General features: G+C 37.9%; 1 protein-coding gene across 2 annotated transcripts; it reads left to right on the top strand.

The window, feature by feature from the left end:
* The first annotated feature begins 141 nt into the window (after window positions 1-141).
* impact (impact RWD domain protein) lies at window positions 142-17,500 on the top strand. Of its 2 annotated transcripts, none has more exons than XM_044198337.1 (11): window positions 142-332; window positions 2,666-2,794; window positions 2,886-2,938; window positions 3,059-3,121; window positions 3,281-3,366; window positions 5,856-5,981; window positions 6,100-6,194; window positions 9,197-9,270; window positions 9,826-9,916; window positions 14,167-14,301; window positions 17,258-17,500. In XM_044198337.1, the coding sequence occupies exons 1-11, from the start codon at window positions 285-287 to the stop codon at window positions 17,315-17,317; spliced, it is 960 nt and encodes a 319-aa protein (XP_044054272.1). In that variant the 5' UTR covers window positions 142-284; the 3' UTR covers window positions 17,318-17,500. The 2 variants fall into 2 exon arrangements, with proteins under 2 accessions (XP_044054272.1, XP_044054273.1); XM_044198338.1 differs by having other exon boundaries at window positions 9,826-9,912.
* Window positions 17,501-21,038: the final 3,538 nt, after the last annotated feature.

Genomic DNA, 21,038 nt, shown 5'->3' on the forward strand with positions numbered 1-21,038 from the left:
CTGTTTTCTGTTTACACTGACATCAGCTGATCGTCGCAGAACGGAACTCGCCCGGACAAATTGTTTAAGCCTTTCAAAATAAAAGCCGTGACTGGCATTTCAAACGCAGAACCCGGAAGCCAAAACACACGCACCCGATCAGCTTTGCCCTGGAAGAAGTTTACACTTCCACACACAGGCTGGATCTCAACATATGGTTAAAGAGCTTTAAGTTTTATGCAATCAGTTTTTTATGACAAATTTTCATATTTTTAATAGCGGACATTTGATGATGAAATAAACAAATGGCCGACATCATAAATCCGGAGAATGAAGGAGATCTTCAGGCTCAAGTAAGCTATGTTTGCTTTGACAAACTCTCTGATAAAGTTAAGACACTGGCAAGTTGAGTTTAGTGTCTGTTTTGTAGTAGTATTTTGATGTGAGAGAGCGTATACGCCAAATAGTAGGCTAACTGTTGGCAGGTGTAGCGGAGGTCCAGCAGCAGACAGTTTACAGTGGTTTAAAACTGAGCGCAAATACCACCGAGAACAAATCCTGGCAGGCTGACAAATCTGAAATTAACAGCACAATCAAACCTTTTTCTGTATCTATCTGAGAAACACAGCGGAGGTATAATTAAAATGAACATGCATGAGCAACTGTGCACAGACGATAAAATAAAGAGGAACACACACACACACACCCACTGGAGGTTGGTCCCAAGGTGTCTGGATTCATTAACACATATGCATGTGATGTTTGAAGCTCAGCAGGTGCTGCAGAGCACACAGAGGCCACTCATCAACACAGTGCAGCCAAAACAGCATGAAAAAAGACAAACAAATTAACCCCATCACAAGCACTCATTATTAAACCTTTATTAAAGGTTTTGTGTGCTAAAACAGAGCTTATTTTTGTGAGTCAGTGTCTTTGTTTTAGTTTAGCCCCAGTTAGTGCCTCTCATGTATTGCTATTACATTTGAGTCACAGAGCTAAGCACCTGATTTCTCGAGAAATAAATACCTGATGATCCTTGAAAAATGAGTTTTAAGCTGTTTCCTACATTTCCTGTCCAGGTAGTCAGAAATGCCAAATTTCCTTGCTGGTTTTGTACGACAGAAGAAAAATATTAACATGTTATTAGGAATATATAAAATAAAACAACGTCATTATAGACAAATATAACTGATAATACAATATTTAAAGTTAAATATTTTTTTTCATGCAATATAAATTGAGCACAGATGCTACCATCTTTGTCTGTATCACGAAACAGTGGCAGTGACTTTAAAATTTGGCATCAAAAATAAAATTTGCCGTTGAAAACAAAACCGGAACTGAAAAAGGAAACATTGGTATTGAAACATTTGTACTGGAAAAAGTTGTATTGACACTGAAACAAGTATTGGCACTGAAAAAAGTTTCACAGAAAAATAAAACACAGGCATTAAAAATGATTTCATTTTATTTTGATATTTTTTGCATTCTGATGTGTTTTTCAATGACAATGTTCTGATGAATGAATTGGCAACTATGTTGATAATCGGTTACATTTTTCATGCAAAAAAATGTCATGGTTCCTGCTTTTAAAATGTACAGATTTGCTGCTTTTCCTTTTAATTATTTTAATTTATTTTTAAAAACAAACCAAATGATCAATTGATTAATCGAGAAAATAATCAGCAGATTAATCCATAATGAAAATAATCATTAGTTGCAGTCAGTAATAATAATCTAATGATGTAATACAGTATATAGTATAACAGTCACACGGGCCATTTTCCTGATAATACTTACATACTTTTACTAAAGTAACATTTTCAATGCAGGGCTTTTACTACAGTATTTTTACAGTGTGGTATTAGTACTTTTACTTAAGTAAAGGATCTGAATTCTTCCTCCACCACTGGGAATGTACATTATGCTTAGGTCGCATGCACATTATATGAAAGCCCCTGAGTTTATCCACCCTTGTTTTTTCCCCCTGGCCTGTATTGGGGGTGGAAGAGTCTTTGAGGATTCTGGAAATAGCTTTTAGAGCAGTATGTGTGTGAGATGATAGATAACACTCTCATGTCTGTACGCTAAACATGAAGCTGCAGCCAGCAGGCAGTTAGCTTAGCTTAGTATAAAGACTGGAAACAGGGGGAATCAGCTAGCCTGGCTCTGTCCAAAAGGTAACAAAATCCACCTACCATGACCTTTGAAGCTCACAAATTACCACAGAGGGTGACTTGACATTTTCATACTTTGGTTTTTGTACGGATTAAATAAATGACCTATCACGTGTTAATTAGTGAGCTTTAGAGGTGCAAAAAAGCGTATATGGTAAGCGTATTTCCCAATTACAATATTGAACTATTGCTTTATATGACCCTCTGGGTTTTTAAATATCACCAGATATATATTTTTTTTCAGAAACTCAAATGTTTAGTTCTGTGCCTTGAATGTAATGGCAATACATGGAAGGCACAAACTAAGGCTAGCTGCAGTTTAATATTGTGTGCTTTTGATGTGTCTGTGCAGTTGGATTTTGATGATATAGTATCTTTAAAAATACATTAGAGCTTGAAACCTTCAGTACTTCGCTGGTCCAAATGCTGAAAGGACTTTATGGATTAATTCATACTTAATGTCAACAGACACACATGATGTAAATTTGTGATTGTTTCCTCTCGTTTAGATGGAAGAGGCCGAGGCGCTGTCTTCCATCTATGGGGATGAATGGTGTGTTATAGATGAAGCATCCAGAATATTTTGCATCAAAATATCCAACGACTTGGAGGAGCCAAAACTGACAGCATGCTTGCAGGTAGAGAAACAAAAAAACTTGCATGTTAATTCAGTGTCTGGCATTGCAACTTGTTTGTAATCCAGTTTATGATTTTTTTCTTATTGATCAGATAATTCTCCCACCTGATTATCCAAGCACAGCCCCCCCCATCTATCAGATCAAGTAAGTCTATTTGCCTTTCAAATGTTATCTTGTAGTGATCTGCTGAAAGACCAACATCCCACTTAAAAACCCACTCCACGTCCTACTCAATAACCCTCTGTTTGTTCTCGGCTTTTGTAGTGCAGCGTGGTTGCGAGGCCCAGAGAGGGCCAAATTGGCAAACAGCCTGGAAGACCTCTATGTGTGAGTGCTTCTCATAATTTGTGACTTCACAAGGAGGTACTGTAGAGTGAAATCAGCCAAAAGAAAAGCTTTTCATGATTGTTTCCTCAGTGCAATTTCTCAAAAGTCTGTGTCTCTTAGAGGATCCACCCTCATATGTAAATATTTAAATTTCAACAGGGAGCATGCGGGGGAGAGCATCCTCTACCTGTGGGTGGAAAAAATTCGAGAATTCCTCGTGGAGAAATCCCAGAACTCAGAAACAGGTGAGGGGTGAAAACTGAAATTCATGCTTGCCGGACACACTTACTCAAGCAATTCATAATGACTTGAAATGCTGATAGACATTTATCAGTCCAGAATAGCTTACTTTATAACACGGCTAGAGCAGTCTTTTTTATTGCACTCATTCGTACATTTTATCAGCTGTAGATAGCTAGCGCAAGCTGTTGCTAATGCTAAAGCTCAGCGAGTGCGTTGAGAACTGTCTCCAGTTGACTTTTCAATTTTTCCATATGATTCTCTTTATAACAAAAACCCTGTTAAAGGATCTTAAATATGCACATGATGGCTACATACATGATATCATGCTATGAGGCTAAAGTTAAATGTTCAAGGTAAAAAGTCATCACCAACACCAAGTATCCTCACCAGCTGATCATCCATGTAGAAACCATGGAAATGAAGGAGTCTGTGTATTGCAGGGTAGAGCTCTGGGCCCTAGTATTATAGTACAGTATTATAGATAGATTTATGTTTTAATCTTCAACTTTTTATACAGTATACTTGCTTTTAGAAGAGAAATACATTTTAGGATGAGGAACAGCAAACGTCAAACGTAACACTATCTAACGCATGTTTGACTGGGGTTGCTGGAGTGTAAACTTTCCCAAAACATATAAAGAACAGGACAAAGACACTATTGTTACTCTCTAAACTCTGATATATTAGCATCCTGGACAGGTATTTTTCTAACGTAACCTGTAACCACATAAAATAATGTAGTTAGGCAATGACATGCCCCTTGTCCATGGAAATAACGCTGGGTTAGTACTGCAGGTAGCTAGTTAGCCGGACATGCTGACATTTGTAGCTTACATCAAAGCACATAAACACACTGTTTAATCTATTCCATTCACTTTTGCTCTTGTTATTTTTTATTTTTTTGGTTCATTAAACGCTTAAAAATAGACTACCCTCCAAGTTTTGTAAATGCCAAGTATCGCTCTTAATACAGCGCCATGCACAGTGATTCAACATGAGGAGGAATCCAAAGCTTGACATGTCCGCCGTGCCTAGTTACGGTTGCTAAGCTCTGACTGGATACTCTCTTTTCAGGGGCGGGGTTTAGCGAACAGTTTGAACACTTTCCAGCAAGCTGGAGTACATGATATCATCCACACATGTTGGCAACTTAGCTCTGATAAAGCCCACTGTTCATCAATAGGTCAATTATTAAATCATTAGATCACATCATTCATATCAAAGGTCTAGATGAATCTACTTCCCTACCTGAAGCTTACGTCTAAATGCGTCTTCAATCTAACTTCTGTTAAGATGCTCCTCCATGACTAATGCAACTATCTGATGTGGTCTAAAGCTGTGATAAGATGAGCGCAAAGGCCTGTAGGGGCATTAAAAACCCCATCTGTGTCTGACTTTGAGTGACTGCATTGAATTGAGATTGATATCTGTGTAATGCCTTCTGTTACCTTGGCAGAGTCTTTTGAAGTGTAAAAAGAGTGAAAGATACCCAAATTAAAGATTTTCTACAAGTGTCCGTGCATCAGGTTTTCTTGGGGAGTCTGGTCTGTCTCTGTTATCTATAGCCGAACCTAGCGGCGTCGATTATCAAGGCAGACGGTCTCTTTTGAGCAACAAGGCTGGAAAAATATTAACTGTCCTCCCCATTGTTGTGTGGCATAAATTGTCCTCTCTGTGCTATTCATGTGGTAATAAGTATAACTGGTCACAGCACTTAAGCTCAGAGGAGCGGGAATGACGGCTTATTCCCATTCAAATGACAGGGACACGGCGGAGAGAGGGAGAAAGAGAGGGGGAACCGATAAGGCTGAAGATGCACATTTCACAGAAAAGGAAATGAAAAGGGAGCAAACATGACAGAGAGGACATGAAAAGTAAAGAGAAATAATGGGTCTGATGATGAAGTTTGGTTGAATGAGACCAGTCGGAAAGCAGACCAAATGTTTGTTCAGCTAAATATAAAGTCCCACTTACTTTTAATGAATTTTGGCAGCGTGTGTGTGTGTGTATGCAGGCATAGAAGAAACACTATTGGCATTACCCAGCTTCACATTGTCACAGCAAGCTTGTTAGATTAGTAACCAGTTCTACTTTGATCACAGTTTTTATTATGGTCATTTAAGATTTAGCTTGAAAAATATCACCTACTTCTTATGAACAATATTAAAGGTCAAATTTGCTTGATCCTTGCTAAAAAAATTAGATCAGCATCTTCATTGATCCCAAAAATCTAGTATCAGTCAGGCTCTAGTAATTGGTGTCATCCATTATGAATTGTCTGTCTTGGTATAATAGGTCACGAAACCATTTTTGTGTTAATGTTAAGGTCATGTAATGGTAATTTAGTAGTTGCTCAGTACGTGTCATTTTAATAACAAGCTGCCTGGCTTGCAAAAAACTCAGTGAAGACCTTTATAGGCACCAGGTTTAGGATTAAAACAACAACCTTTTCTTTAACAAGACATAACGTTTCTTACATGACCTGCTTCAGTGGATCAACCAGAAAAGGTGAACCTGACGGCCGAGGAGGAAGTGGATGATGATGAAGACATACCAGACTTCAGGACTCTCAAATTGAACACAGAAAATGCACATTTCTTCATGGATCATGCAAACGGTACCACTTATGACAGTTTGATAGACTTTGCTGCATTGGATTTAGTGGTCAAAATTAAATACAGCCTATTATGAAATTGATCGTTCTGATGTATGATCTGTAACATTTTGTCTTGTAGATGAAGAGGTACCTCCTATAAAACATGGAAATACCATCACAGACCGACGCAGTACCTTCCAGCCTCACGTAGCACCTGTGGTGATTCCTAGACAGGTACAAAGCATGAATGATATGCTATTATTTCGACATTACTGCACAATACAGCAAACAAAGATAAAACTCCTATATATGAATTTTTCAACTGAAAAATTAAACAATGCCTTGTTTTTCTCAAACCATGAAGACAAATAGCAAAAGGCAGCTCATATGAGTTTCAGTATAAATGACTTGATGAGGGTCTAGGGATGTAAATGTGATGATTTACACAGCAATTTCACAAACTGTTTGTTCCTGCATGCTAATCTCACTCTCTGGCTCTCCGGGAACGTACTGACTCGTCGTAAAAGCTTCCACCTGCTGTGAAGTGCTATTTTTCTTTTTTTTTATATTTACAGCATATACATATTTTCTTGTAATAGTCTGGAAGTGTTCAGTTCAACCAAAGATATAATTGAGAAAAAGACTAAGATCTGCTTCACTGAGAGCAAATTGTAAACTTACTTAGTTTTGAGCCTTTTCATCCAGTGTAGCTTTATTTATTTGTTAATACAGAAACTGTATGGAGCCCCAAAGTGTTCATTATTAAATAAAAAATAAATAAGACATTGTGAAATTAATAAAAAAATATGAATAATTGTGTAAAATATATAGATGAACAAAAAATATGAAATAATTAAATTATTTAATTATTCAAACTAATTATTATTTCATCATTCTTATTTTCTGTTTTATCAGAATTGGAGTTCGTTTTCATTTAATCATATACATTTTTGTGTCCAAATGTCTGTATTTATTTTATAATTGCATTTCCCCCAATGACACCTATTTTTATGTCACATTTTATTTAATAATGTCACTTTTCATGACAGTCACCGACCCCTCAATTTTCAGACGATCGTTTGTTTCATTTACAGTTTTGTCTCTTAACTTCCGGTAGCTATTGTTAGCTATAGTAAATACAAGTAAAAAGTGAGGAGGTTTATGAGGAGGGCATAATGCCTGACACCACTACATATACCGCAGATATCAGATTAAAAAGAAGTTACGTTTGGTAGCTTACAGCTAGCTCAACTAGCTTACTGTGTTGCAGCAGCAGCTCGCTGTTTCTATGGTGAAAGCTCATTATACAATAATAAACCAAACCAAATGAGTATACATTGTGACTCTGCGTTTTGGATGAAGAAATATTTTATTAGCACGCATTTTAAAGCCCCACAATCGGACAACCTATTCTGTTATGACATATAGTTAAAAAACCATTATAAAACACAAATACCAACACATTCTGTCACCATGACCATTTTATCAGTATGGTGACCAGATGATCTGGGTGCTGTGTGGTCAGAGAACTGATATAATTAGCGATGCCATGTAAATAGCGGTCGATGTTTGTCAGACTGCTGTAGAAGACGTCTCTCATTTTATTCCAGCTGTGGCAGTCCTTCACGTTGTATGTTATATTATAAAACTGCTTAGATATTTGCTAAAATGTAGGTGTGAGGTGATCACAAGCAGCAGATGTCAATCTACACAACACATTCCCACTTCTGGTGTAGACAGGAAGTTAAAAGACAAAATAACGGAGTTGGAGCACTTCCTTCTTTCTGAAATGCGTAAGGTCAATAAAATGTGTCAGGTAATAAGTGTAACTGGAAAAAATGTCATTATAAAATGAAAACAGACTTTTGAAAATGGGCATTGTAAGATAAAATGTGCTCTGTGCTTTTTATATTAGTGTATTCACTGATTTAATATAGAACACTTTGGAGCTCCTTAAAACTGAAATGACCACATTCCTGTTAAATCACTAGCTTAGGGAAGTACTTGGTCAACCTTGTTTTTTGTAAAAGCTTATGTGGATAACATTACTCTGCATTCTTTTCATGGTCACACATCACTGATGGACTACAAAAAAGTTCAGTGTGTTCTTCAGAGGGTAGACCTTTTGTATGCTACCAGTAAATGATATATGACTTGTATGCGGGTAATCGTACCTCTTATGCAGTGTCATTACTACGGAAGTGTAATGCATTCACTTGAGAAAATAAATTCTGCTCTGCTTTTCTGAATTAATGAGATAATTATCTCAGAATTACGAGATAAGTTTAATGAAAAAAAATCCTGCTTTGTTTTTCCTAAATTAACGAGATACCTCAAAATCCTGCAAGAAGCTGTCATTTAGCTCGATATCATGTCCCGCCTGTTTAGTGTAATTCAGTTTTCTATTGGTTTGTGTTTGAGACACTGGGAGATAGGCTACTCCTGTCTTTAAGTAATCCAGTGTTTTCAGCAATTGCCTGATTGTCTCTTAAGTCACCACATAGCCAGCCTGAATGCACTTGAGATGCATCATCTTATATCCGTCAAGCATGCCATATCGATTCAACTGATCCTGGAGAAACACTGCAATGTCCAGCAGATCAGAATGGGCAAAGTCCCGAGGTGCAAAGTCGACAAACTAATAACAATACGATCTATATTACTCAGGTGCGTAAGTTTGATCTAAACTTTGGTAGGTACACAACCATGTGATTTCTGTAAGCCCCACAGCTAAGCAAGTGTCGTTTGCGCTGTGAATGGTGAAATGAGTAAATTAGGGTTTGTGTGTATACGTGCGGCACTGTCCATAGTACTGAAACGGAGTGGAGGAGATCAACAGACAGACAGAATACGTCACTAAGTTTGGTTTCTTAGCCTGCCTACTTTTCGTGGTTTAGAGCTGCACATTATGTAAACATGTCTCCCAATGAAATCTGCCAGCCAAGGCTCACCTTCAACTAATAAATTATCATTATGATGACTTCAGTTTATTGGAAATGACTTGGAAAACGTGTTTTTTGTAATAATGAGTAATGGAAAAGTGGTAAACATTCAGTATGATATGAAATACAGTAAAGATTTTTGGTAACCTGCCAAAAATTAATTGAGACATCAGAGGCAGCGGAGTCCTCAATCCAAATCCTATTTTTCAAACCATAGTTTACTCTCAAAATATATTTCTAACCATTCAAATCTCAGTTTTATAGGAAATGTGATTTTCCCGTTGTGTGTTGCAGGTTAAAATGGTCCTTGAGAAGCTGTATGAAAACAAGAAGATTGCCAGTGCCACTCATAATATTTATGCGTACAGGTCAGTAATGTCAGATATATATTTATATATGTATATGCATATATATATATATATGATCTAACATCTGTTGGATGGATTTATTATGCAAATCATGCTAATACCCTCAGGTTAGTGTTAACAGTGTGTCTCATTAGTGGAGAAGAACATGAGATAAGTAAAGACTCATGGCCTGTCCGTCCTCTCTAAAGGGCACAATAAAGGTCAAAAAAAGCACCAGAGAAAATGAAGGCTTTCTGGTAGTATTGTATATTATGTGAATAGATGTGTGTGTGTGTGTGTGTATGTGTCTTTCTGCGTGTGTTTGTGTTTTCTCACGCATGCCTGTGTGTGCAGTTTTTTTTTTTTTTTCTCAGCGTGGTCTAATGAGGTCAGTGTCGAACTGCTGATGCACTGCCTGGGTGGTCATTACTCACAGGGAGGAGATGTTGACATTTAGACCACTTAAAAAACGTTTCCGGTGAAGAGGCTGCCGGTGTCACAGCGTCATTCTCTGACCAAAAATGTCTCAGTGTTGTCCCGCCTAATGCCAAGCTGTTGCGATTCTCTTTGTTGTAGGATTTACTGCGAGGACAAGCACAGCTTTCTGCAGGACTGTGAAGACGACGGCGAGACAGCCGCAGGGGGGAGATTGCTCCATTTACTGCAGGTTATCATTTCATTAAGAAAATACTGACCTCGACCCAACACATCACTCTTTCAGCTGCATACTAAACTACATGTTGCATTTGTCAAAAAGGAACAAATGCCAAAAGACCTGATGAATGAGTCAGTGCAGCACACATAAAGCTTTTGCCCAGGATTGATGTTACAAGCACACTGTTAAATTTGCTGTCTGTTTCCAACTTTTGTTTGGCTTCTGCATGCTTAATTGGTGTCTGTTCTAAGCTGCCTTGTTCATTTTCACAGTCTGAATAATTTGGCATCTGCTGTGGCTTTTAAACTGGGATTGTTACGAGTAAGGAGCTTTCCACAGACTCGAACAATATACTTAAACCTTTTGTTTTCTGTGGTGGTTTAGCACCTCGTCGATAGATTATGATAGATTTTTTTTTCTTTCCTCAAAAACAACCCCACAATATATTTATGTGATATTAAACTATATATTGCATGAAATAGATCAAGGTGGCCACGTTCATGTACGAAAAATACAGACACTCTTTGTTCAAAAAATGTTCATGCTAGTTGTACATTTTACAACATAAAAGTGACATTTATAAAAGTTATTTATGTCAGCTGATGTGAAAAAGGACAGGTTACTACAGCTCCAGAAAGAATGGCCTCTGTGTCAGTTTACATGGGAATTTCTTGTGGTGATGTGGCCCAAATATAAGGGGTGAAGGAAAATTTGGTCCAGGCAACATTTTGATATAAAAAAATCAAAAAAAAAAAAAAAATCAATAATATCTGACAGACATCATTGACTTTAGGACACTGTGTTTTAGGGCTGCAACTAACAATTATTTTCATTATTGATTAACCTGGCAATTACTTTTTTGATTAATTTTGAAATTGTTTAGTCTGTAAGATGACAGAAAATGTGAGTGAATGAAAAAGAACAAAGACTAAAGCTGTGTCCCAAATCCACACTACATATGAAGTCTTAACAGGTTTTGAGTGTGTAATGTGTTCACACTGGAAAGTATTATATCATTCCCTGTTAGTATAAAAAGGTTTAGTTGGTTGGTTTCTTGTATACTAACAGCTAAAACAGTGTATTATAAAGATTAGTATATACTTAGTATATACAGTATACACTGTGGGCAGTTAGCAAGTAGTATGGAATTGAGACACAGCTTAAGAGTCTACAGCCATGCTTGTGGCTCTGTGAGGGTGTACTTAGCAAGGCTGTAGACATCGGTGCATTCAGCTAAACGCTAGCATCAGCATGCTAACATGACAATGTAAACATGCTGATGTTAGCATGCTAACATTTGCTAACTAGCTTTAAACACAAAGTACAGCTGAAGCTGATGGGAATGTAATTTGTTTTGCAGGTATTTAGTCATAAACTAAAGTCTTAAAAATTAAACATTTGACCTGATGATGGTGCTAGACTGACCAACAAACCGATCCCTAGAGCCACGCTGCTAGTGTGACGTGATGTCTTTAAATTGCTTGTGTTGTCCTATCAATAGTCCAAAACCCAAATAGATTCCATTTGCATTCATATATAACAGAGAAAGGCAGCAAATCCTCGCATTTGAGAAATTAGATTCAGCAAAAGTTTTTGATGTCTTGTCTGACTTAAACTAATCAAAATTGTTGCCAATAAATTTTCTAATAGACTAAGTAATAAAATGACTAATTGTTTCAGTCCCAGGAGAAAGTGTGATAAAGTGTTTCTTCTGCTGGAATTTAAGCAGAGTGAGACTGGATCCACATAAAACTCTGGAGAAAAAAAAGCCTGTTGGGGTTGATTTTATTGTAATACATCACCATCATAACTCTTATGAAGTAAGTATCATGATGTGAAAATGCTGAAATTGCTCAACCCAAAGGCAGAGCCTACACATTGAGATTGAGTCTTTACAGTTTTACATGGAGAATGACCTCACTAGTACAGTATGACCCACACCACTAGTATTTACATAATGTTTAAATTTCCACTCCTCAGAGAAATAGTTCACGATAGTAATTTCACTCAATTATTAATCTTTTCATTTCACATATCAAAGAGGCACTTGTCACTGGCTTGTGCCGTCAGATGGCACCATGATTCACACACACACACCCACATCACACTAAAATGTGCAATTGTCCACACACTTTTTGTTTCCCCGTAATATTGAATGAAAGCCAGAGAAAGGTTTGTGACAAAAGAAAAAGTTTGTTGTAATCAGTGCTCAGCAGTGACTTGTAGTAGTTCTGTCATACTCATTACGAGTAGGTGCCGAGTCGTATCAGAGCTTTTCCAGATGAGATCCATGACTCGTGTCAAAGTTCATACTCATTCATAAAATGATGGCAGTCGTCTATGCCAGTGTGACCCTGTTCAAGAGATAAATCGGTGTGAAATAGTGCATTAGATTCTTAGTGTGTATGTCAGAAACTGTGTTCTGCTGCACAGAATTCAGATGAATCAAGCTGTCTTTGACTAATATAGTGTTCCCTTCCAAAACAGTCAGCCACTTAAAAAAATCTGCTCTGCTCAGTCTTGGCTCTAATTTGCTTGAATTTCCTTTTGGATAAATGAAAAAAGGCTACAAACTTATATTGAAGCATCGTATTGTTCTATTAAATGTCTGGAAGCTTGTAAAGCATCTTTTTTGATCAATTTTTCATGCTTCCTGGTGAGACCTCAGCCCCACGTGCATATGTCACAAGTCTTTGCATTAAAGCTGCTTAAATAAATATTTTTATATTAACAATGGTTGAGAAACCCACACATAATTGTCACCCAACTGCACGCCTCTCCTCAAGGGAGTTTTATAGTGTTTTTCAGTTCATTATTTTGGTTGGTTGGTCAAGAAATGGCTTCAATGCTTAGCTATGCTAGCTTTTTGTTAAACAATGTTTTATACATGTTGAATGCACACAACATGTAAAGAAGGCAACTTTGGAGATATTAGAATGCACCTTTGACAGCGCTAGGCTAACTGCTTTAGAGGTCCAGTAACATTTAGGAGGAGCTATTGGCAGAAATGGAATGTAATATGTAATATATATGTTTTCATTAGTGTATAATAGCCTGAAAATCAGAATCGTTGTGTTTTCGTTACCTTAGAATAAGCCGTTTTTATCTACAGAGGGAGCGGGTCCCCTTCCACGGAGGTTGCCATGTTGCACCGCATGTTTTTACAGTAGCCCAGAACGGACAAACCAAACACTGGCTCTAGAAGTTTCGTGGGCACCGTAGATTCTCCTACACGCTTGGAACGGGAGAGTGAGACGAGCAGTATTCAAATGGTTGCAAACTGCAGTTTCACCACTAGATGCCACTAAATCCTACATACTGGACCTTTAAACCGCTTTAAACTTTAAACCTGCATTAACAGATTTTTTTGGTCACTTGGGGGCAGCGCAAACAAGCTCACAACACTGACATATTTGTGTTGATACAGCGAATAGTTATTTATGTACACATCCAGCAGGAACGGAGCAACATTAGTTTTAATTTGGAATTTATTTGGTCTGGAAACAACGCTGATGACAGCGGTGAGACTAAACCAAAACTGAAAAGTTGCGGGCCGTAAAACATGCTACATATAACTGAGAAGAACTAAGAGTTGGATAATAATTATCTGTGGGTTCGTCACTAGGAGCAACCTCTTTCTCATACACATCGTCATTTGATACATTGTTAATATAAAAATATTGATTAGAGCAACTTTAATTGTAGTTTTTCACGCTATTGTTTTAATGGTCCTTTTTATGGCTCCCCATTTAACATTTAATTGCTTTGCTGATAATATTTTTATGTTGTTTGAGTTTATATTTATGGTTTTATTTTATGTTATTTTGTGGGTATTTATATCTTTCGTAAACAGCGTTGGTTGATTAGGATGGGAGTACTGCAATCTCCATGATTTTATGGATGAATAAATCGAACCTTGAACCTTCCAGTCTTTGTTCCAACCTTAGCAAAACATATCCTGGCACTAGATATTGACACACAAAGATGAAAGTGAAATTAATTTTCTCATCTCACTCTGTGGAAGACAGCAAAATAGGGAACTATCCCCACATTTTGGAGTGTCAAGCCATCAGCTTTAGACTGACAGCTGATGGCCTGAGCAAGATACACCTAATGAAGATTCACTCACCGTATCGCATCTGGTGTGAAATATCTGACTGCCAGGGAAGGGTGTTGTGTCACACTTTATTGTATTTGTCTCTTGCCCACCTCTCTCAAATTCACATTCATTTCACATTTACAATGTGTTTGTCTCACCACAGATTCTGGACGTGCGTAATGTCATGGTGGTCGTGTCTCGATGGTATGGAGGTATTTTGTTGGGTCCTGACCGCTTCAAACATATCAACAACTGTGCTAGAAGCATCTTGGTAGAGGAAGGATATACTGCCTCCATGGTGAGACATTCTCTGTTCCTCTTACATATCACTCATCATCTTCCACTGACACATCATCAGTCAAATTTGACTTTGCTGTCAGTTTTCTGACGCTGGGAAACACCTGGTATCTTGTAGTTTAATTGACTGCTACTCTCATGTTCTTCCAATTATCTGAAAACAAACAGAAAAGATATTTTGACTTTTTGACAACCAAAGCAGAGTCCTTAAGCCAGAAGAGAAGAGTTCTCTCAACACTGTCAGACAGTGAATAGTTACAGTTTAGAGTTAGACATACATTTATTATAATAATAGAGTGTCTGTTCGGCTTGCTTTGTGTCTCCACAGTAACATTTGAAGTGTCTGGTTGCCACATTTTCTGGAAATCAAACACTCTCTCCTCGCTGTCAGCAGGAAAGTTAGGTCCTGTCTGCTTTGAAGTCGTCATTGTGTTCTGCAAAGTTATTCCATTGATAACACGATTGACCTTTGAGCTGCTGCCACAGATAGATTTAAGGTACTGCAAACCTACCCTTAAAAGTTTCCTACTTCAAAACCCCATCAACTCACTGTAAAAATCAGCCAAGGCTCAGTTTCCCCTGGACGTGAAGCCTGGACTCTATGAAGCCACTGTCTGTGGATGGAGGTTCTTAAAACCTCCTAAGAGTAGCTTGTGTCCAGTTCATGAAAGGCTTTAAAAATTATAAAATGAGAGTTTAAAGTCGATTCTAAAACAAACAGCTTAGTTTTAGTCAGCCTAAGCTCCCTGAAGCCTGTCTTAAGCTTTTTGAGTGACAGGTCAGAAAAGCAGTGCAATCATGCAGACCTGATAAATATCTACAGTCATGCATGCAGGAAGATATTTTCAGTAGGGAGCGGGCTGTCCAGGATAAGTGCATGCGCGCATTAATGTTTAGAATAAACAACTGACAGGGACACTGTGATGGTGTGGTTGTATTGCTATAATTGCTAAATGTTTATTTTGGTTGTTCTAAATATGTGCATTTATCATGGGTCTTTGGATATCTTATAACTAAAGGTAATAATACTGTCTGTTTATGTATATTTAAATAAATAAAAACTTTAATTACAAAAAAGAATAAACAACTGACAGATGTAGTTTCAAGTTCTCGGTAGTTAAATCTGAGACTTGCATGGAAATGATATTACAGCAGGTAAACAACAGATAAACAATATCATCCATATGAGCAAGAATAATTAAACCTGCAACAGTTCAGCTGCTGCAAAACAAAAAAAAATCTAATCGATTGCTATTTACTTTGTGGGGTTTTATTCAACAATAAAAATGCCTCATGTTTCAGATACTGTAGATCCACCTGTCCATCCTATCTGTCCTCAGAATCAGTAGCTGTCAGTACTTTCTCTGCGCAGAGCGTTTGTTTTTATCTCCGTATCTCCACAAGTCCATAGTGGTTTAGTTGCTGCTCTGTGCGCATCTGAAATGAAAGCATGTAGTTTCAGTGCCCTAAAAATGGCAGACTGAATCTCTGCAAACTGAATCTCTAAAAACTTAAAAAGACACAGTGATGTTTAAAGGTTTAATTGGGATCAAATGTTATACTGAGATTGAATATTGCAGAATATAGCCCAGACTGGGCAGTAACTGTTACGTAATGTACTGAGGGCTAATATTAACAACGTCTTTTTGGTCAGAGTTTACCTGTAGGGCATTTTGACATGAAGGTTTTCTGTCCACTAGGCAGAGAGCCCATAGTCAGTGAGGCTGTACTGAGGCATAGCGGTGCTTTGAGCTAAATGCAAACTCAAGAATGCTAACATGCTCACAGTGACAATGCCAACATACAGATCCTAAGCAGGTATAATGTTTACCATGTTAGCATGCTAACCTTTTCTAATTAGCACTAAACACAAAAAGTGTGTTAGTGCTAATTAAGTTGAGGCTGATGGGAATTAATGGTTGGCGTTTTAACCCCCTGACCACCAGGACACCCCAATCCATCCTATAGTTGTTGAGATTTTTCAGTCAAAGTGGTGGACCGACCGATAGACTGACATCAATTAAAGTTGCCAAGACTCCTGGCAGGGAAACAAAACAGGGAAACAAAATAGGACCCAGAATTGACCCTTGTGGTACACCAATTTAATCTGTTCCAATACCTCATCATGTCAATCTATATGCAATTTTAAGATAAAGTATAAATTGGAAACAGGACAATAATTCTGGGGAAGAGAGCGGGAGAACAATTTTGCAATTTAATTTTGAATGCAAAATTAGATAAAATCTCTGAATACTTGTATTGGATTTAGGAGGAAAATAGACAATGAAAAAGACAACAAGAGCTGAACCACCAGGAAAGGTTGCTGCCAGTTATTTTGCAGCATGTGAGTTGCTTTAATAAGAACAGTAACAAGTCTACTTCTTGTTGGCAAAAACTGCGGGGAAACTCCAACCCAAAAGGGGGAGGAACATCTTTTAATGGTAATTTGGGGTACAAACAAAGACAACAAGTGTTGGAGAGTTACTGGTTTCCAGCCCCATTGCAAACACCATATGAGCTATGCATGCATATTAAGATTTTCCACATTTGTCACTCTGCTCTATGAAAAAGAATAATCATTTATGCTTGCTTTTTGTCCGAGCTGTTAAAGTGTTGGGCAATCTACACGTTGGTGGCCTGGATTGTCAGAGCAATAATTAGTGAAGGATGTTTTATAAGAGTACTTAAGAATGCAATGTTTAGTTTGATGCAATTATTGGAATATATTAAAACAGTATGGTGCGTGCCAATCAGTACATTGTAATTTGCACATTTCAGTAAGGCAGGGAAACACAGCAGGAGTTCAGGCAAAAGTGTCTGTCAAAAATTGAGTCATGAGCTTTAAAACAGCACTCAAATGTTAAACATGGGAAATGCTTTGGCACCATTAAGTGGAGTGCTAATGTAACATAATCATTAGTTTGTTCATTCTCTAATCCTTTCCTCTTGTTTCACAGGATGAGGCCACCAAATCAGGAGCAAAGACCAAAAGGCCAAAAAGCAAGAAGACAAAATGAATTTCAAGGAAAAAAAAGACTTTTATTCAAACACATTTTCACAGTATTGCGAAAAGGTCGTTTTTAGCCAATTCAGATGTGTCTTAATAGAGACAAGCAGGGATTTCTCGCAATTACAAATAATTTATTCAAAATAACTACAGTATTAAAATGTCTTTGTTATTAAATTGTTATTTCAACTGATCACTCTAACTGTGGAATTTATATTGCACCATTTTGACGGAGAGGCCTTGAAATTAAATGTTTACAGTATGGGGTGTATAAAATATATCTTTGACATCAGCAGAACGTGGTGATTTTCTCCAGGAGAAGACAAATGACATGTCCTGTCCGTGTAAGCATTATATGCAGCCCAATCTGCATGTGAATAGAATTCATACACAATTCATTCTGTGTTTCCAAGAAAAATGATCAGACATCACTGCTCAACAAAAGTTCACTGACACAAACACTCTCACTCACATAATTCACATGTCCGTTTTCCCCAATGCATTTGACATCCACTTGAAGCCTGCTAAATATTCAACTTTTCACAGTTACGTGTTCACTCAGATTTACCTCACATTGGCTCCTGTGGGGAAATATGCCTTACCCCTACGTTTCGGTGTCACTCGATCCCTGAAAAGACATGGTCTGCATGTTAAACACACCTGGGCTGGCTTTAGGCAGCAGAGGAACTGCTTACTAAAAATACCCGGGGCTCGTCTGTGCACTTGGCAGTTAGGTTTTCACCGCCACAACCGAATTATTGTGATGATAAAAAGTTGACTTTTGTCGGTAGGCTATCTTGAGGGAATAAAACTGATAGCTTGATCCAACACAAATGACACACAATAGGTGGAGATTCCTGAAATTTCCTCTCTGTCTGTTTACAAAGCCGCCTGCTCATTTCAGCCATTGAGAATAATTACAGCTAATTCACTTAGCAGAGAGTTGTTTGTCCCTGACAGGCTATCATCACGCTGAACCCATCATCTCAGCCCTTAATCAAATTTTTTAAGAGGCTTGCGAAGAACTCATGGAGCTAAATTCATACTCGAGGCTAAGGAGGATAATTAGCCTACTTTATTTCAGATTTCATCCATACTGTTGTTCCTGCTGTTGATTGTGGCAACACACCTTGGGAGAACTTCGGTGTAACCTGGCTCAAAAAAGACTTGTTTTAGTAAAATCCAAGAATGGAAATATCTTTTCAAGCCATGAAAGTATGGAGTGTTAAATATAATAATACAATGGAACAATAGTCATTCTTGCATTATTTTCATATTATGTTTTATTAGTTTGTATTAAATTCATTACAGAAATGATTTCAAATTGCCATTTTTTAAATGTCACATTTTATTTCATAATATCACTTTTCATGACAGTTGTGTTGTCACCACCTCGCCTCTCAGCCAATTGCATGTCCCCTCAGCCTCTCTTAAGTTAGTTTTTAAGCCAAGTTTCTAGGCTACACTGTTTTCCTGGCCATTGTTTTACCTATATGTTTTAACTTGGTAAAAGTTTTCAGTCATCTGATGTGTAGATCTTAAGTGATTTTAAGCTGGCTGCAACTCCACGTGGTTTACCGGACTGCCTCCACTGCTGCTAGCTCAGCTAGGTTTGTTTTTAGCCCGGCGGCTTGGCCGGTCGATAGAATTGTTCTTTGTGGTGATTTTAATATTCATGTTGATGACTCTTCTAATGCCCTTGCTGCTGATTTTTTAAATATCACTAACTCTTTTAACTTACAACAACGTGTGTCTGGCCAAACTCATTCCCGTGGCCACACCTTAGACCTAGTCTTTACTTTGGACCTGAAAACTCCATATGTAGAAATCAATGACATGTTTGTATTTGATCACCTATGCGTTGTTTTTAACTGTGAATTAAAGGCTGCTAGTACTGAATTATCCCACTCTAAGTACACACGCATCCTTAATGAGAATAGTGCCTCAAAATTCTGTACACTGTTCAGTTCTCCTGGGAATGTGTTTCCCGATTCCTCCAACACCAACGGTTTGGTTGATTCTTTTAACTACCTGTGTCTATTCAACCTTAGATCTCATAGCTCCTCTGAAAAATAGACCAAACACAAAGACTAGAAAACAGCCATGGTTAAATAACAGTATTCAAAGCTGTAAAAGGAAATGCAGAAGAGCAGAATGCAGATGGAAGAAATCAGGTCTCCACGTCCACTTTGTGGCTATGAAAGAATTATTACTCCTTTATAATAGTATAGTGAAGGATGCAAGAACATGTCATCTCTCTGCACTTATTTCTCCCCATCAGCACAACCCCAGATTCCTATTTAAGACTGTGGATCAGTTAGTTAACCCAGCCTCTCCTTGTGGCCCTGCTGATTGTGATGCTGATTGTGAAAAGTTTCTTTTGCACTTTGCTGGAAAGGTGGAGTTAATAAGATCTGGTATCACCCCCAACCCTGCCTTTTTAAATGTGGATCACCCGCTCAGGGATTCTTTGAGCAATTTTTCTGCTGTTACTCTGCCTGAACTCGCAGACATCATGTCTCTTATGAGAGTATCCTCCAGCCCTCTGGACAAAATCCCAACTAGGTTTTTATTGGAAGTTATGGATTATATTGCGCCTCATTTACAAATTATTTTCAACAGCTCGCTGTCTACTGGCTGCGTCCCAGATTACTTGTGTCCAGCCAGTCCTAAAAAAACCTGGGCTTGATCCCACCCTCCTGGACAACTATCGTCCAAACTGTCTTTTATTTCGAAGATCCTCGAAAAACTTGTATCTAAGCAGCTTCTTGCTGCTGTGGAAAACAATAGTACCTTTGAAAAGTTCCAATCTGGCTTTCATCAGCACTACAGCACTGAAACAGCACTTGTCAAAGTCATTAATGACCTTTTAATGAATGCAGACGCAGGCATGTGTTCAATTCTTGTGCTGCTGGACTTTGACACAATTGATCATGGCATTCTTATAGATAGACTGAGGCAATGGGTGGGCATATGGCACTGCACTAGACTGGTTCTCATCTTATCTGTCCAATAGGAAATTCTGTGTCACCATTAATAACTACATGTCATCCTTCTCCCATATCAAGTACGATGGGCCTCAAGGTTCAAATCTGGGACCAATACTGTTCTCCTTATATATGCTATCCTTGGGTGATGTCATTTGCAGACATGGGATTTCTTTTCATTGCTATGCAGATGACACACAGTTGTACCTCCCTGTCAAGCCCACTGAACTTAGTATGTTGAGTTCTCTGCAGGACTGCCTGTCTGACATAAAAAATTGGATGTCGATAAATTTTCTTCAGCTCAACTCAAATAAAACTGAAATCCTTGTTATTGAGCCCCAACACATCACTAAACAAATACTGCTATTTACTGGTAACCTGTCACAACATATCAAACCTGTTGCAAGAAATCTTGGTGTCTTGTTTGATAGCAATTTATGATTAGAGAAACATATCACTAAGCTTGTCCAATCATGTTTTTATCATCTGAGACACATTGCAAAAATCCGATCTATTTTAAATCTTAGTGATGCAGAAACTGTTGTTCATGCTTTTATCTCCTCACGCCTCGATTATTGTAACAGCCTGTTCACTTGTCTTAATCAAAAAACTTTGAAACGACTGCAGACTGTACAGAACTCAGCTGCTAGGCTTTTAACCAGGACCAAGAGGTACGATCACATCACACCTGTTTTAGCCTCTTTACATTGGCTCCCTGTTTGTTTTAGGATTGATTTTAAGATC

Source organism: Siniperca chuatsi, linkage group LG6 (assembly GCF_020085105.1).
Source record: "Siniperca chuatsi isolate FFG_IHB_CAS linkage group LG6, ASM2008510v1, whole genome shotgun sequence".
NCBI lineage: Eukaryota > Metazoa > Chordata > Actinopteri > Centrarchiformes > Sinipercidae > Siniperca > Siniperca chuatsi.

Excerpts from the sequence above, each read along its gene's own strand:
- impact (XM_044198337.1), top strand. The coding sequence starts at position 285 with ATGGCCGACATCATAAATCCGGAGAATGAAGGAGATCTTCAGGCTCAA. Across the intron at positions 3,367-5,855 it reads ATCCCAGAACTCAGAAACAG|TGGATCAACCAGAAAAGGTG; the intron begins GTGAGGGGTGAA and ends GACCTGCTTCAG. Across the intron at positions 6,195-9,196 it reads CTGTGGTGATTCCTAGACAG|GTTAAAATGGTCCTTGAGAA; the intron begins GTACAAAGCATG and ends TGTGTGTTGCAG.